The sequence below is a fragment of the Xenopus laevis genome, chromosome 6L (assembly GCF_017654675.1).
Source record: "Xenopus laevis strain J_2021 chromosome 6L, Xenopus_laevis_v10.1, whole genome shotgun sequence".
NCBI lineage: Eukaryota > Metazoa > Chordata > Amphibia > Anura > Pipidae > Xenopus > Xenopus laevis.
In genome coordinates, this window is record NC_054381.1 from 99690964 (window position 1) to 99707721 (window position 16758).

Genomic DNA, 16758 nt, shown 5'->3' on the forward strand with positions numbered 1-16758 from the left:
GAACATCTTATTGCTTGGGTATTATCATGCATTCTGTGAATATGTGTTATTTAGTGTAAAAAAAAAAAGAAAAGATAACCATCTGTGCTGCTATATTTGCAAGTGTATTATTGGTATAACACTGCGAATTAAAAAGGCAAGCTTTTGGTTGTCACTTGCTCAGCTACTGTACCATCCACCAGTGCAAAATAAAAATAAAAAAAACAATCAAAAGACATAAAAGGTAAATCAGCAATAAACTGAGCTGTTTAAGCTCCACTGTACTTATTTAAAAAGGCCGAAACAGGAAGGGTTCATAACAACTGGAAGCAATTCAGGAAGGAAGTTATGTTTTCTATGTTATTTGATTAGTGGTGGCTATTATGAGGTTACTGGCCTTTAACAGTGCCTCATGTGGAAGCAAAAACAAAATGATGTATTTGATAACTATCTGCTCTGCTTCTAAACTGGAGAAAGAGTTTACATACACATAGGGGGTTATTTATTAAACCTTGATTTTTTTATGGTGGGGGTTTTTGTGGCAAAAACTACATTAAACTCCAATGCTGGAAAAAGCCTAAATCCATAAATCTGGCATCTCAAACCTGTTGAGGTCATATATAAGTCAATGGCAGATGTCCCAATCCCAAATTGAAGATATTATGGTCTGCCCTGGGTTTAGCCTGATGATCCCAATATCCGTGTTTTCTGACGATACCCCAAAAAAATTGAGCTATTCGGGAGTAAAGTCTGAAAAAAATCATACGATTTGGGTTTTCACTCAATTTTATTGAGTCTTTCCGCAATCTGCTTTCTTCTGGTTATTTTAATGATAAATAAGGTAAAATCGAGTTTGGTAAGCTTTCTTTACAAAATTTGATTTTATTTAATTACTTTAATAAATAACCCCCAGAACAACACATTACACACTTTAAATTCTTTCCTAAAGAACTTTAAGCTATGGACAGTTGCATTTATAAAACAAAAATTTTAGCATCACTGTACACATGTGAACAATGTAGGTCTCTATAAAAATATATTGCATAAAACAGCTCATATGTAAACCCCATCTTCTTGTAAATAAACTATTTTTATAATAATATACATTTTGAGTAGCATGTGCCATTGGGTAATCCTAGATAGAAAATTGCCATATTAAAAACCATCCCTGGGATCCTACGGTTCATGGTGCACACAAAATGAACAGACCATACATGTTGAGTCACATGAGCCAATTAACAGACAAAATTCTGTTTTACTCCCACTCTTCTTCTTGTTACATTTAGAGCTGCAGTATTTCTGGTCAGATTACCTCTGAGGCAGCACACAGACATCACAAAATGGCGGTTCAAAGTAAAAGATCTAAAAGGACAATATTTACTTAAATATTTATTACACTTTGGTAAGATTCTTTAATAAGTCACTTACTAAAGGGGTGGTTCGACTTTAAGTTAACGTTTAGTATGTTATAGAATGACCAATTCTAAGCAACTTTTCAATTGGTTATTTTTTATTTTATATGGTTTTCAAATTATTTAAGAGGTTTACTGAGCCCATCTAAAACAAATGCTCTGTAAGGCTACAAAATGTATTGTTATTGCTACTTTTTATTGCTCATCTTTCTATTCAGGCCCTCTTCTATTCATATTTTAGTCTCTTATTTAATGCATGGTTGCTAGGATAACTTTGAGCTTAGCAACCAGGCTCTGATGCTTGTGTATTCATTTTGGCGGTAAAGTTTTCCTTTAACCATGGGCATTGTTAGCTAAGGGAATAAAGGTGTTGTACTGGGCTTCCTAAGTCCCACCAAAGAATCTGATATTGAAGGCTCAATCTCACAATTATAAGACTAGGTAAGTGATATATAGATATTATACAGGCCTATGATGGCAATAAGAAACAGTCTATAGAAATTGTTTTACACTGAGGCTTCTGCGGGATCAGTGGCATAACAAGTTATTACTGGGCCTCAAAGCAAATTACTTTTCAGACCTCAAAATATATAGAGGTTGATCTGTTTTATCAATATTTATTCAAACTGCATATGAATAAGGGCAGGGCTCCACGGACGATTCCGCCGCGATCCGACACGCTGCGCAAAATCGCAGGCGTCATGTCGGATGCGACGGAAATAAGGTAAGTAATGCCAGTGTCGGATCGTGTCGCATTGTTGATGCGATGCAACTGTCAGATGCAGACGCAGTGTGCAGCATCTGCATCCGACCGTCGTGTCACGTTGCATCAACGATGCGACAGTTGAATTACTTACCTTATTTCCGTCGCAACCGACGTAAAGCCTGCGATTTTGAGCAGCGCGTCAGATCACGGCCGAATCGTCCGTGGAGCCCTGCCCTTAGGGTCTTGTGAGGCCCCTGTACCTCCTGCCCCCCTGCAGCCACAGGGTCTGCTTCATCTGTAGTTACGTCGCTGTGTGGGATCCTATGTTACTCAGTGGCACACTAGTAGTCCCCTTACCATCATTGGCTATAGGACATAAGCCCAACAAACCAGAAAACCTCTTCTAGCTAATAGCACATGGGGTGTTTTATCTGCACCCACCATCCTACAAAAAAAAAAAAAAGACTCTCCTTGTTAAATTAAAACCAACCGGGCTAAATCATAAATCATTTTTACCCAGAGTTGCACTTGTCACTTGTACATTACATTAACTTTTAATTAGTTACAGAAGGGCTAATTATAAGCAACTTTTCAATTGGCTTTTGAATCATTTGCTACTTCTGACTCTTTGCAGCTTTCAAATGGGGGTCACTGACCCAATCTAAAAACAAATGCTCTGTAAGGCTACAAATGTATTGTTGTTTTTACTTGTTATTACTACTCTTTCTATTTAGTCCCTCTCCTGTTCATATTCCAGTCTCTTATTCCAATCAATGCATGGTTGCTAGGGTAATTTGGGCCCTAGCAATGAGACGGTTGAAACTGCAAACTGAACAAAAATCTAAATAACTCAAAAACCACAAATAATAACAAATGAAAACCAATTGCAAATTCTCTCAGGATATCAATCTCTGCATCATACTAAGTATATTTAAAGATGAACAACCACTTTAAGACAATTAATAAAATTTATTTTACAATAATTAAGATCAGCAACAGTGAGAGATGCATTCTGATCACAGGATAGTAGACACTGCCATTAGCCTAAGGATTGTATAAACTCTTACAAGCAGGGCCTTCTCACCTCAACTGTGATTATTTGCACCCCTCTCTCTTTGTCGGCCATATTGTGTTTTCGCCAAAGGCACTGCCGAATTATATAAATAACCTATATAACAATATCCCAGACAGAGGAAAGCATACACATTGTAATTGTGCCTAATATTTTATTTCAACACAAGTTTTAATTGATACTAGGAAACGCTGCTTTTTACTACATCACTTTCGCCAAAACTTGAAGCATAAAACTCGCTGTACAGAAGCAAAGCAGCAAAGTAAACTTTCCTAGTAAACAACCGTAAACTGCCTGCGAACTTGTGACGCTCACTGTGGACTGCCACCATTGGTTAAGGGAATTCCCGCCCTCTGTGTTCGCTGTTTCGTCACTAAAGGCACATTGACACGCGGTCGGATATGACAGCCAATAGCAGGCGGGTACAAGCGACCGCGCGGCGTTCTGAATTCGAGCCCACCATGAACCAATCGGAGCAAGCCATTCAGAGTCAGGCGGGGATATGCAAATCCAGTTTGAAAAGTACAGCGGGAAATCTGAGTTTCGCGGGAGGACCTTCGCGCGTAAACCGCATCCCTTCATTCATTGTCAGCTTCCTGGAGCCATTTTTCAGCCGCGGCAGTGGCGGGGCGGTCGAGCCGGGGCCCTAGTACTCTCAGCCGCGCAATCCACCGCCATCTGCCTCCCCCGGTGCTTGATACCCCTCCGCTGAGCGTGTCCTATGAATCCTGGGCTTCTCCTCTAACCACATCCCCGGCTATTTCCAGCGCAAAGGCCCGGATCGGAAGGAGGGAGAGCGATCCCGGCCCGGGGACAGGAGCGGCGCTGGAGTAGAGCGGGGGCCACTAGTCGGGAAGATGAGAAAAGGAATCCAGGGCGGGCGCGAGAAGCTGCTTCTTCCAGGGCTGCAGGGAGCGGACAAGGGTTCCGGTCTGGCGGGGGGGTTCATCGCCGGGGGAGGCGTTGGCGCAGGGGGCGGCGGATACGTTCAGATTCTCTCTTCCCCCGGTCCCCAACTACATCACCACGGACTGTGTATCCCCGAGCAAACGGGCAGTTTCATCTACTCTACCCCTCACGGACCCGCCGCCAGAGCCGGCCAACTCCAGCCAACATTGGGGCGCCCACCGGTAATTACACTTTCTGCCGCAACTCTCCAGCACTTGTTCAACTACAACTCCCAGCATCCTCCCTGACGCGTTGAGTTCAGCAACCGAGGAGGTGCACGTTCTGGACGCCTGGCGGCCCATCCCCACCCCCTTAAGTTTTATCCCCATAGAAGCCAAGGAGGAGCTTCCAATCTGCAGCTGTTGTTGAACTACAAGAGAGCCAGTTCAGTAGCAGCTGTGAAGCGCACGGTGCAGGGAGGATTGGCGCTCCCCATATGGGTTTAAACATTGCTGCGGCTGTACTATAGTCTCCATGTCGCCCCGGTTCGGGTGCATTGTGGGAATTGTAGTTCAGGCGCTGGGCGGCAGTCGGTTTGGACAGTCGTATGTAAAGTAGTTCTGTTATTGACCTGGAGTGTGTGTGGTGTGGGTAGGGACGTGGAGCCGTTCGATTGAATGTTGGACAGGGCAAGTTTGTGGCTGATAGAAATGCTAAGTGTGGGGGAAGTGTTTCCTGTTGCACCGCACCTGTAATGGCTGTCTATAGGCCCGGGCTCCTGCCTACTTGGATCAGCCACTTGCCACCTAGTTCTTGTGGACTTCCTGCTGCTGCTCAGGCCTGGGTGTAGTGTGTGTGTGTAGCCGCACCGGATGGAGATGGGAGAGGGGGCAGGGGAAAGGTCACCTGGGTATTTGCAGTTTTTACATCTGTCACGAATGGGGGGGGGGAGGGGATTTATTACAGGGGGGAAGGTTGGGTTTTATGCAGCTTTGCTATAGATCTAACTGTACAATCCAACTGTTTGTCAAAATGGAGGGGAATACATGATACAGTCACAGACCTTTATCTTGCCCTTATAATGTCTGTCAGTGCCCAAACCCCCTGTACATCACTACAAATGGAGGAGGATGGGCAATGTAATCTCCTGTGTTGGACTGGGGTTCTATATAATCTCTTGGCATCTGGCTTCTTGTACTTGTCTCTTGCTTGACTTCTTTTATAGGGTACAGTGGCCAGCCTGTAGTGAAAGGGTTACATTTACTGGTGGGATTTGCCTAACCATTAAGTTCAGCTCCTGAGGTCATGCCTTTCCATCCCCCAAAATCAGCTCCCAGAGCTTAGTGACCAGTTTCAGTTTGCTTTTCCCCCCAACTCCTCCCCTAACAGGCTGCCAATAGCTTGTCTATCATACATGTAAGTATAAATGACTAGCAGTAATTCCATTAAGGAATTCATCCATGCTTTAGGCTGACTCACTGCTCTATACAGGTATGGGATCTATGCAACTGTGTATCCAGAAAAATCCTTGTTAATAGCAATAATTAAATGCTTTAAGTAAACAGCAGCCTGTTCTGGCCATACATGGGCAAAAGCGGTCAACTCGTTCTATTAAGGCAGTGTTGCCAACTTATTTGCTTGTATATGGGGCCTGCCGACGGAGAAAATTGGGCAAACTTGAAAATCCCCCATTCGGCCCACCTGTATCAGTCATTGGCAGCCAAGCTAACAATTGCTGGATGTATATACTGGTAGCAAAAACAATCCATATTGTGTTTAGCCACTTCAAGGTGTGGTGATCATAATTCTAGAAAAGCCTTGTTAGGAGCATTCCAGATCTTGATCCCATACTTGTATGATATAAACAGATGACTCTCTGCGCAGGACTAATTCTAACACTTTGCATGTTCTAATCTAGACTAATGTTCAGGGTCAAGTATGGGAAAAAGGTAGGAAACCAGCAAAGTCAGAGAGGGAATGCCCAGAAAGTTGAAGTGCTGCAAATGGTTGACATGGCTAGCTGAATTTAATGACTCAGGCTTGGCATATTAAAATTACATGATTTCTTTCCCTTTGGTTGATGATCCCAGATGCACGTCTGTTCGAGAATAGACGACCCATATTTCAATCGGTGGCATGCTAAATATTTGCTTTAGTCCTAAAATGTTTGTGTGGGTGCCATTTTTAAAAGAACAGTTACACCAAAAAATGTTTTAAAGTAATGAAAATATCATATACCGTTGCCTTGCACTGGTAAAACTGGTGTTTGCTTCAGAAACACTACTATAGTTCATATAAACAAGCTGCTGTGTAGGAATGGTGGAAATTGAAAGAAAGGCTATATGGCACAGGTTAAATAATGGATAACAGATAACACCATTATGTTCTACAGAGCTTATCTGCTGTGTAACGTGAACCTTTTCTCCTTTGAATGGCTACTCCCATTGCTACACAGCAGCTTATTTATATAAACAATAGTAGTGTTTCTGAAGCAAACACAGCAGTCCACCTGTTGCATTTCTTCACAATCAATAGTCTTTGCCTTAAACAAACATGTTTGCTGAGCAACCGTTCTACACTGCTCATGTTTAAAAAAAAAAAAAAAATTATATATATATATATATAATCTATCTCCACACACGGTGTATAATGTCTCTGTAAATCGTGTTTGGTTCCAACAACGGTAGGGAGTTAAGTAAAAGTGCAATGTGCCTGCTAAGTGTATACAAATGTTCTAAAACTTGTCTTTAGAATCTACAGTCACCACCCAGGTAACACTATTATTTTAAGCTGGAACCATCTGTTTAACACATTCTGTTACACTATAATATTTAATGCTTGAATGTAAAAATAGAATTCTTGTGGCTTTCCGGTAAGATTAGCAACATGGTAGACTGAGTCATCTCCTATGGACATATCCGGATATGCCTGGTGTCTTCTTTCCATATTCTTGGACATGAACAGCCATTTCTATGAAGCTTGTCCCCTATAGACCTGCTTGCTATATTTTCTAATCTGATCAATATCCTGTCATTTATAACCGCTGGAGGCTTGTTTTCTGCTCCATCCGTCTCATCTCCTGCAGTGACTAATACAATAGCTTGTGCCTTGTTCTGAGCAACAGTTGTGTCCCATGTGATCCCAGAATTATGTATTATGTACACTGCAAATGTGGCCACTGACCATCCTGTGACTGCATGGCTCTGTTGACTTGATACGTGTAGTGTGACTATTTGCTAAATCATAGTTACCTGGCTAGATTTATAGTTATTGGGCTTAGCGGTCAGATGGAGTTTGTGTAAGGCATCTTTAGCTTCAAACATACAATTGCCTATGGGTTACAGAAAGGCTATTTACATTCCCACTTTTTAAGGTAACCTATGTGTTTTAAAGGGTAACTCCGGCTTCCAAACCAAAATTTGATAGAGGCCCACATAGCACACAAACTCCTAATATACACATCACCGTTACCTGTTACTTCAAAAAGTATGAATAAATGCCATTTTCTATATGGAATTGTGGGGTTTGGAGGATGCAGGCTGAGACAGATGGTTGACTACTTTGCTGAGCTGGCTGACTACTGTTACTTTTTATCAGCAGACAGATCAGCAGGGGGCTAGGCTTAGGGAACTGTTCCAAACCATTAAAAATCATAAATAGTCTGCATATTGCAAAGTTGCTTAAAATCATGTTTACTTTTCAAAAAGCTTAAAGGGTTTGTTCACCTTCAAACAACTAGACACCAGAAATAACTTTTTCCAAGGACTTTCTATTTTCTGTCACCTTTTTTTCTAATATTGAAGTGTAAAGTGTCTTTTTTTTTTTTTTCCACCTTCTAAAGCCACTCTGGGAGGAGGGGTCGCCGATCCCCTGAACTGTTCTATATCGATACATTTAGTTGATACATTTCTTATCTTTGTCCCTGTTGAGCAGAATCTCTGGGTTTCGTTATAGGCAGCTGTTAGAATTGATACAATAGTTGCTAATATGACAGAGATGCTCCTGAGAAATGTATCAATTAAATGTTGCAAAATTGTAACAGTTCATAATCTACACCTGAATTACTGAGCTGCCAGACTGAAACACCAGAGATAGGAACTTTAAACTTAGATTTTTGGAAAAACAGTAAAAAATAAATAATGGAAAACTGAACTGAAAAAAAGGTGTTTGGAAGATGAACAACCCCTTTAAGTTATGTTTGAGTGAAGTTCCCCTTTTACTTGTTCATAGTGGAACCAGCACTAAACCATAATAGTCCCTTAGCCCAGACAATGGACATTACTGTATGTGAGAGGGTGATATTTACTCCTCATGCCCCAAACTGAGCACCTTGTAGAGGCAGAACAGGCATTTATTTCTATGTGGTCAATTAACAGCATCAACCTTTCTTTTCAGGCAAAGAGACGACTAGAACTTGGTGATGGAAGCCATCAGTATCTCTCCGATGGGCTAAAGACACCAAAAGGCAAAGGAAGGGCTACCACACACTGTCCAGATAGCCCAAAAAGTAAGTGACCTAACCGAATTGAATTGATAGAGGGCTTTGTATATAGGATTTGTTCTACTGAAAGCTACAAATTGCAGAAAGGCCATCTCCTCCCTTTTTTATTTATTTTTTTGAAATATGTTTTTTTTTCTCTGTAATAATAAAACAATACCTTGTACTTGATCCTAAAATATAATTAATCCTTATTGGGAGCAAAACCAGCCTATTGAATTTATTTAATGTTTAAATGATTTGCTAGTAGATTTAAGTATGAAGATGCAAATTTCCATTACCCAGAAAAACCCGGATCCAGAGTATTCTGGATAACCAGTCCCACACCTCTACCATTTTGTTACTCCCTCATATGCCTGTTAACACGTTTTGTCCTAAATGTAATCCCCCCCCCCTCAAAAAATCATGCTATTTTGAATTAAATCGCTGTGAAAATGACATTTCCTGCTGGTCTGTTACATTGTGTGACCACTATGGCTGAAAGACCATAAATACATAGCAAATCTACAGCGAGCTCTAAGGAATGTTATCCCTGGATAAAAGCACACAAGCAAAATAATCAATTTTGTAAAGTCAAATTATATTGAAGACTCTTTCTAGTGCCAGGTGATGTTTATGGGGGAAACAAAGTATAGTTTGCCTGCTAAGAATGAATGTCTCAGATGTTTGGAAGGACATGGTTTGACAAGTCAAGCAATCATTTAATTATGATTTTTTGCCTTGATGGTGGTGTAAATAGCCTATGAATGTGACCTCACCGTCCATCCTACTAATAAACTCCTGCTTATTATGAAATTTCTGAAATCATGTAAAATGTCAATATGTTCATAATTGACTAAAGGGTTGGTAGTCCACCTTTGTCAGCTTTCAGTACATTCTAGATTGGCTAATTCTAAGCAACTTTTCAATTGGCCTTTATTTTGTTTAAATTATTTGCCACCTTCTGACTACAGCTTTTAAAATATTTATCTGCAAAATAAATGCTCTGAGGCTACAAATGTATTATTACTATATTGAGAGAGATTTAATGTCCTACCTTTACCCACTGCTATGTTTAGCTCCAAAGTCTCCCTTGGAAAAAACCCGATATGACACTTCCCTTGGACTCCTGACAAAGAAGTTTATTCAGCTGCTCAGCCAATCTCCTGATGGCGTTGTGGATTTAAACAAAGCTGCTGAGGTCCTGAAGGTGCAGAAAAGAAGAATTTATGACATCACAAATGTACTAGAAGGAATTCACCTCATTAAAAAGAAATCTAAGAACAACATACAGTGGATGTAAGTATCTTCATCCGGTTTCTTGACTTGGCCTTGCAGGTTTTCACCTTTTCATTACCAACGGCTGTTTCTGTTCTGCCCAAAAACACATAGCAGAAGCATCCGAAACTGTACCTTATAGACTTGTGTTGAAATTGTCGGACCAGTATTTATGCCAGAAAAGGTGTACAAATGTGTTTTCAGGCAATTTCAGTGCAATTCTATGGGTGTTTGTTTTGAGCACTTTGGTTCTATGATTTTGTACTACTTAAAGTGGACCTGTCACCTACACATAAAAAGCTGCATAATGAAAGTCCTTTGCAATTTAAATATGAAACCCCAAAAATTATTTTCATTAAAACATCCATACCTGTTATAAAGGTCGTTAAATATCTAAACTGTCAATCAAATATTACCTGCCCCACCTCTATGCCCGTGGCATAGAGGAGGGGCAGTCAATTACTTTCACTTTCCATTCAGCACTTCCTACATGTCACTGCTCTCCTCACATTCCCCCTTCCCTCCTCAGGCTCTATAATTGTGTAGGGCACTGCACATGGACATTAGGTCCCCCATTCTGGTGCATACACAAGATTTTGGGGTGATACACAATTTCCCTTAATAACCGTGTCCACAAAATGGCTGCTGCCTGCTTGCTGTGATTGTATAATTCCAAAACAGAAGGAAACAAATTTTAAATAATAAATACAGTGTAAGTAAAGTTTATTTTGCTCAACTAACACGATAGAAAAGAATTTGAAATTATTTCTTAGGGTGACGGGTCCCCTTTAAATGTAAAATTTGCTTTTGTTATTGCAATTGCTTTCTAGTTTGGTCGCAGCAGTTAATTGCATATGAAGCAGGTGCTTTACCTCTTGGGTCTTCCTGACTGGTAGAAATGGGTAACTTCTTTATAAATCTGGCCAAACACACACAGATAAGATGCTGCATATGGTTACTATATACATGTATGGAGGTTCTGCCGATCCCTAGCAATAATGAATGTACAATGGACATGTTTGAAATTGTAATCTGCTAATACACCATGTTGGCCAGGGCACAGGTACAAGAGATACAAGATAGCTACCCGCTTCAAACACTGTAGGTCTCTAAAAACAAAATATATATATTGCATAAAACCCATGTGAAACCCTGCTTCATCTGAATAAACCATTTTTCTAAAAATATACTATAATATTTTAGTATGTGCCATAGGGAAATACTTAATGGGAAGTTGAATGTACAGAGGCATATTAAGTATGAATATACCAGCACCCCTTGCATTAGGAGCCCAAATATTATAGGTAGACCATTTTAGACAAATAGTGCTATGACTGCCTGAGATTTGTATGCCTAAATTCATCTACACAAATCTTCTGACATGTCAGTCTCTTTATACAAGACATTGCACCTATTCCTGGCTTGTGCACTCATGCTGAGAATAGCAGCTACAAAATTGTTTAGAACTTATTTAGGCGGCACTGCACAGGACCAGAAATATTTGTAATTTCAGTTTAGGCAACCCCTCCTTCACTTGTTCCATTGTGAAGTGATCTATTCTAGGGCTTAAATTCCCTCTGCTTCCCATAGTGGGCAGTCCACAGGTTCCCTGGAAAGCAAGAGCCCCACAATACATCACTTCACAATGGTACAACTCCGATCTTTCCTGAGATCATCAAAGTTTTCAGTCTGTGGAATCAAATATGTCTGAAAAAAACATTTATTTTTGGAGGCGCTTATACAGCTCAATTAAATATGCCACCCACCCCTTTTACACAAGCTTGTTTTGTTTTTTAATCTTGTAACTGTCTTGCAGCACTTGTAGTATACTTGCACATTTCAAACTGCTGTTTTAACAGATCGGTAACATATAATTCTCTTTCAGGGGCTGCAGTTTGCCTGATGATGGAGGCAACTTGGCAAAATCTCAGGAACTTTCTAAGGAACTCTCCGAACTTGCTCAAGAGGAGAGTAAACTGGATGAGTTAATAAAGAACTGTACTCTAGATCTAAAACTCTTAACAGAAAATGCAGAGAATCAGAGATATCCTTTTTTTGTCTGTGTAAAAATAAAAGGAGTAAAAGTTGTATTTTTATCATTGTAATATCTGTGGAGCCTCTAGGCTAATGCCACATGGGGGCTGAAATCGGTCTGCTGAAATACACAGGTAATGGCCTCCTTTCTACATCCGGAACTATTGTCTCCGAAAACCCACTCAGCGAATTTTGGCACAACATGCAAATTGCGGCCTGTAGTAGCGGTTGCAATCGGCCTGTGTATTTAAACAGGCTGACTTTGACCCCTGTGTGGGACTAGCCGTGGGCATTTAACCATTGCATTGATAGCAGTCACAATTAGTGCACATTGGTCAGTCGTCTGTAATTAGATATATTTATATCTTTAGGTAGCAGAAATTTGAGTGGATCAAATGGGTATTAAATTGTTGCAGCTGAAATTAGCGTTGGTCTGTTTGCACACGCAGCATAGAAGGAACACTGAAATGAAAAGAAATATCCTAAAGCAAATACCACACCACAGGTCTGAAATCAACCTGCTGATATACGCAGACCAAGATCAGCCCCTATGCTGGCATGAGCCTCCTGTCTGCAATCAGAACCAATGTGCTGGTTTAGTTGCAAACACATGAGACAGATTTCTGCAAAGAAACTGAAGGGTTTGTGTTTTCAGTTCAAAATCCATTGCGTGTGTCTGCAACCAAATAGACACAATGGTTTCTGGTGCAGGGAGGCCACGAAGCTTTTGTCCTACATAGGAGCGGTGTCTTTCCTGCTGATTTCAGGCCCCGCATGACATTAGCCTTTGAATTCTGCGGACTAGATCCTATACTTACTGCTACTATGTGTTTTAAGTAGAATCGGTAAGTATGTGAGGGAACAATAGCGTTATTCAATCTCTAGTGCAGTTTGGTACCCATGAGAGGTTTTCTTTGCTTAATGCTTAATGCAATAGTTGTTGCTTTGCAATGGAATACTTTTTATATATTTATCTGTGCAGTAACCCATAGCAACCAATCAGTGATTAGATTTTTTTTCTTTGCAAGCTGCAATGAGTAAAAGAAACCCATGGCAACCAGATATTTACTAACTGTCCAGGTACAAATTTGCCCAGCGTTTAAATGACCCCCAATTACGTTCAGGTAGCGTATGGCTCATCCCATGTGATTAGTGTATGTGTGGCCACGTCAAATACTCACTATGCCAAATGAGAGGATTTTCCTTTATGGCAAGATTAATAACAATTGTGTTACTTCAAATGACTGCTTTGTCTATAAACAGATGGTACCAGTTTCTGCAAATGTACTATACCCTCCTTGCAGTCTACCTAGTCTTTTACTTAATGTTCTGTTTTTATAACCTTTGTTTTAATCTTCCTGACATCATTCTCCTTAACGTAACACTACATTAGCTTATGTAACGTATCAAGATATACGCAAAATCAGTGGCCTTAAGGAACAAACTGTCATTGTAATAAGAGCCCCTCCAGAAACAAGACTTGAAGTGCCTGATCCGGTTGAGGTAAATAACATTGTGCATAGTTATGGGGGAAATGGGAATATGTTAAGTATAAGTGCCAATGAAATCGCAAACAAAATCTTTGTCTTGTGCTAAACAGAAAAAAAACAGCTATTCCATTTGGTTCTTGCAATGTGAATAATTGTATTACCAGTGCACAGATAACACTGCGTAATGAAACTAACATCTCCATGAGATTGAAGCTTTTTTTTGTTTTGCATTAATTATGACTACTTTTATTTCCAATTCAGAATCTTTTGAAAGCATTGCCTCATGCCCTTTTGTGCTTGTATTCAGAGTTTGCAGATCCATTTGTCCAGCAGCCAAGGAGCAATTGAGGTATATCTGTGTCCTGAAGAGAGTGAATCCAGCAGCCCAGTAAAGCCGTGTAGTCAAGATCACAATGGAAATGTATCTAAACCTAAACAACAATCCAAAGGTAACAGTTTTTCAGTGTTTTTCTTTGTGCACTTAAAGGTGGCTATTTTTTGTGGAAACTGGCTAGCCCATAGTGCACTGAATCTCCTTTTCATCTGCCAGGTATGCATAATCCCAAAATGTTAAACAGCAGATAACTACAGTGTAAAAAGCATTTTGCTTTGGGATTGTAACATATATGCCTGCATTGTTGGCCTTGATTGTTCACATTAGGAACTGGCAAGCCGAATCCTTGCGCCTGGCTGAACTGAATCCTAATTTGCATACGCAAATTAAAGGTGGGGAGGGAAGTTGCGTGTCTTCGTCACAAAAAAGTAAAAAAAATCCCACTTTTTCCTTTCCCAGACCCTAATTTGTATATGCATATTCTGATTTGGTTCACTATTCTGCCAAATATTTTACAAAGGATTCTGGGGACTCAGCCGAATCCAAAATAATGGATTTGGTGCATCCCTAGTTAAATGTACTAAATTTGAGGGGTTTACTTTGCTCCAGTAAAAGAGGTTGTGCCAAATGTTATCCAAGCTTCTAGTAGAGACTGTGCATGCACTACATAGAACTGTATATAAAGATATTTGGTAATCTGTAGTAGAAATGGTGGTTCTTGAAATCTCACTTTTTGTCACCCTTCCCTCCTATCAGATCCGCTGTCCCCGAACATGGAAAATGGGAATTCCTCCGTGGAAGGGATATCCCCTTTAACCTCTCCAAGCAACCTCCTTCAGCAGACAGAAGATCAAATATCTTTAAATTTGGATGCCCCTTTTGTAAACTTGCTTCCTCCTCTCATGCAAGAAGATTACCTATTAAGTCTTGGTGACGAGGAGGGCATCAGTGATCTATTTGATGCTTATGAGCTGGAAAAGCTGCCATCTTTGGATGACTTTATGTGCAGTTGATTGCCACACTAATTAATCCCTTTTACTTGAACACCGTGTGATGAACTAGTCTGTTTTTTTTTTTTTTTTGTTTATTTTTGTTTTTCTCCTCCCCTATTTGAAAATGAAAGCAGAATTTCTCGCTAATAACCACACCACCATCTCTCCTGAGCCATCCCAACAAGCCATCTAGAAGAATTGAGTATCTCTACTGATAAAGAGAATTAATTTGCTGCTTCATCAGGGCTATGCAAGATTTAGGGGCGATGCTTTGGGATCTACCAAGGCCTTAACATTCAACACAATGTTGCTGAATTTTCAGGTCTCCCAGTGAATCTTAATGACATTACTCTCAGCCTGTGCCTTGGTACTTTATGGCTTTGCGCCTCCCCAATAAATGGCAGTCGTCTGGGAAGGTTGTGGGGGTACGTTTTAATATTGCCTACTTTTCAGCTGTTTTACAAAATGAATTTTATTCAGAATGATGCAAATAAGATTCCAGCTTCCTCCATGAATTGTGCTTAGCTGTACTAAAGTGCCTGCCAGTTGTTTTTTTGTAACTAGAAAAAAAATTTGATGTACTCCAGTTTTTACAGTGCTTTAATACACAAACTGTTCTATTTAGTTCACGGTGGGTATGCTGCTGAAATGATGCTAGTAAGCGTTTCCCCACTAAACTCTTGGGGTGTTGATCTCCCTTAGGCTTTGTAAGGGAATGTGCAGACAGTTGCTTAATTCTCATGTTACAGACGGCCGATTGTAAAGTCTGTACCTATAAGGTTGAATGCTAGTTTGTTGCAGCATGTTCTGCATTAGATGCAGGTAGAAGCAAACTTGCACTTTATCATTTGACTTGGGTATTGTGTTCATGCAGCTGTGCATTCAGAAATTGGGGATATTTCTGGTCATAGGGAGCAGTGGATTTGCATTTAGATTGCAGAGTCGGATGCCCCCTGAATGTTACCAGTAAGTCTCTCATGCACACTATTCTGAAACACAATCCCAGTGTAAGTATATCTGCATCCCATTGACTATTAGGACATCTGTTGTTCCCTTCCCAATTAGGGTTCTGTATTCGGCCGCATCTTTCGCGAAGGATTTGGGGGTTCGGCCGAATCCAAAATAGTGGATTTGGTGCATCCCTAGTTTTCATATTCGCCTCACAGCTAAACTCTTGACTGGGTGCTAATTGAGAATGTGAAATACAATTACATTTTTGCACTCGCTTTGGCAAAGATCTTCTATTTATGTTGTGAACATTAGACACAGCCATAGGGATTTCAGAATACTTCTAAATGAAGTTAAATGCGTGTTCTGAATTTGTTTCTGCAAGACTATAACGTTTACCAGGCTATGCCTTTTGGCAGCACAAAACTGGCAGTTAAATAATTAACAGGCTACGTATATAATAGTAATTTTACTATACATTGTAGCACAGGGGTCTCCACAACATATCGACAGCCATTACCATCAGGTTTTCTGGTAGCATTTGTCGCTGCTATGTGGGCTCACAAAATGGAGAGGGTGTGCAGAGAAATGCAAGTCTGTTATAAATGTACTTTTATTAAATGGTAGCTATATGTTATCAGTGTTAAGCGTGTATGTATAGATGTGTGCATATTTAATTCGTCAGGTCTGTGGAAGTCGACATTTTCTGCTCTGTGTAAAGGAGAATTAGGCATCTTATCTGGTGGGGAGGGGCACAATTCTAAATTAAGATTTCTTGTTTTATTTAACTTTGGGGTTTTTTTTTCGTTTGGTTTTGTGAATGAATTTTTGTGAGCATGTTATTGTGTGTGAGAAAATTATTCCGGGTGGAGAATCTTGGTTTCCATATTTATAAGATTTACAGGGAGGCAAACGGGTGGATGTTTGTAAGGAAACTTCCCTCCGTTACGGGATTTATTTGGGTGGGAGGAAATTGCTTCCGATTTTGTGGTTAAGCTAAAACAAATGTAAAATAATGTAAAAAGCTTTTAAATGCAATTTGTAAATAGTCATTACAGGACCACCTGTAGTTTAGCTTTGTTGCTACTTTGAATGGATGTCCTTTGAATACATTTTTGTAAAGTAATCAATAAAATAATTTTTCTAAA

The 16758-nt window shown here is 40.1% G+C and overlaps 1 protein-coding gene across 1 annotated transcript; it reads left to right on the top strand.

Moving 5' to 3' along the window:
• The first annotated feature begins 3619 nt into the window (after window positions 1-3619).
• On the top strand, window positions 3620-16758 carry e2f3.L (E2F transcription factor 3 L homeolog). The gene is made up of 7 exons (XM_018267824.2): window positions 3620-4299; window positions 8453-8564; window positions 9614-9833; window positions 11698-11856; window positions 13235-13349; window positions 13644-13785; window positions 14427-16758. The coding sequence occupies exons 1-7, from the start codon at window positions 4027-4029 to the stop codon at window positions 14681-14683; spliced, it is 1278 nt and encodes a 425-aa protein (XP_018123313.1). The 5' UTR covers window positions 3620-4026; the 3' UTR covers window positions 14684-16758.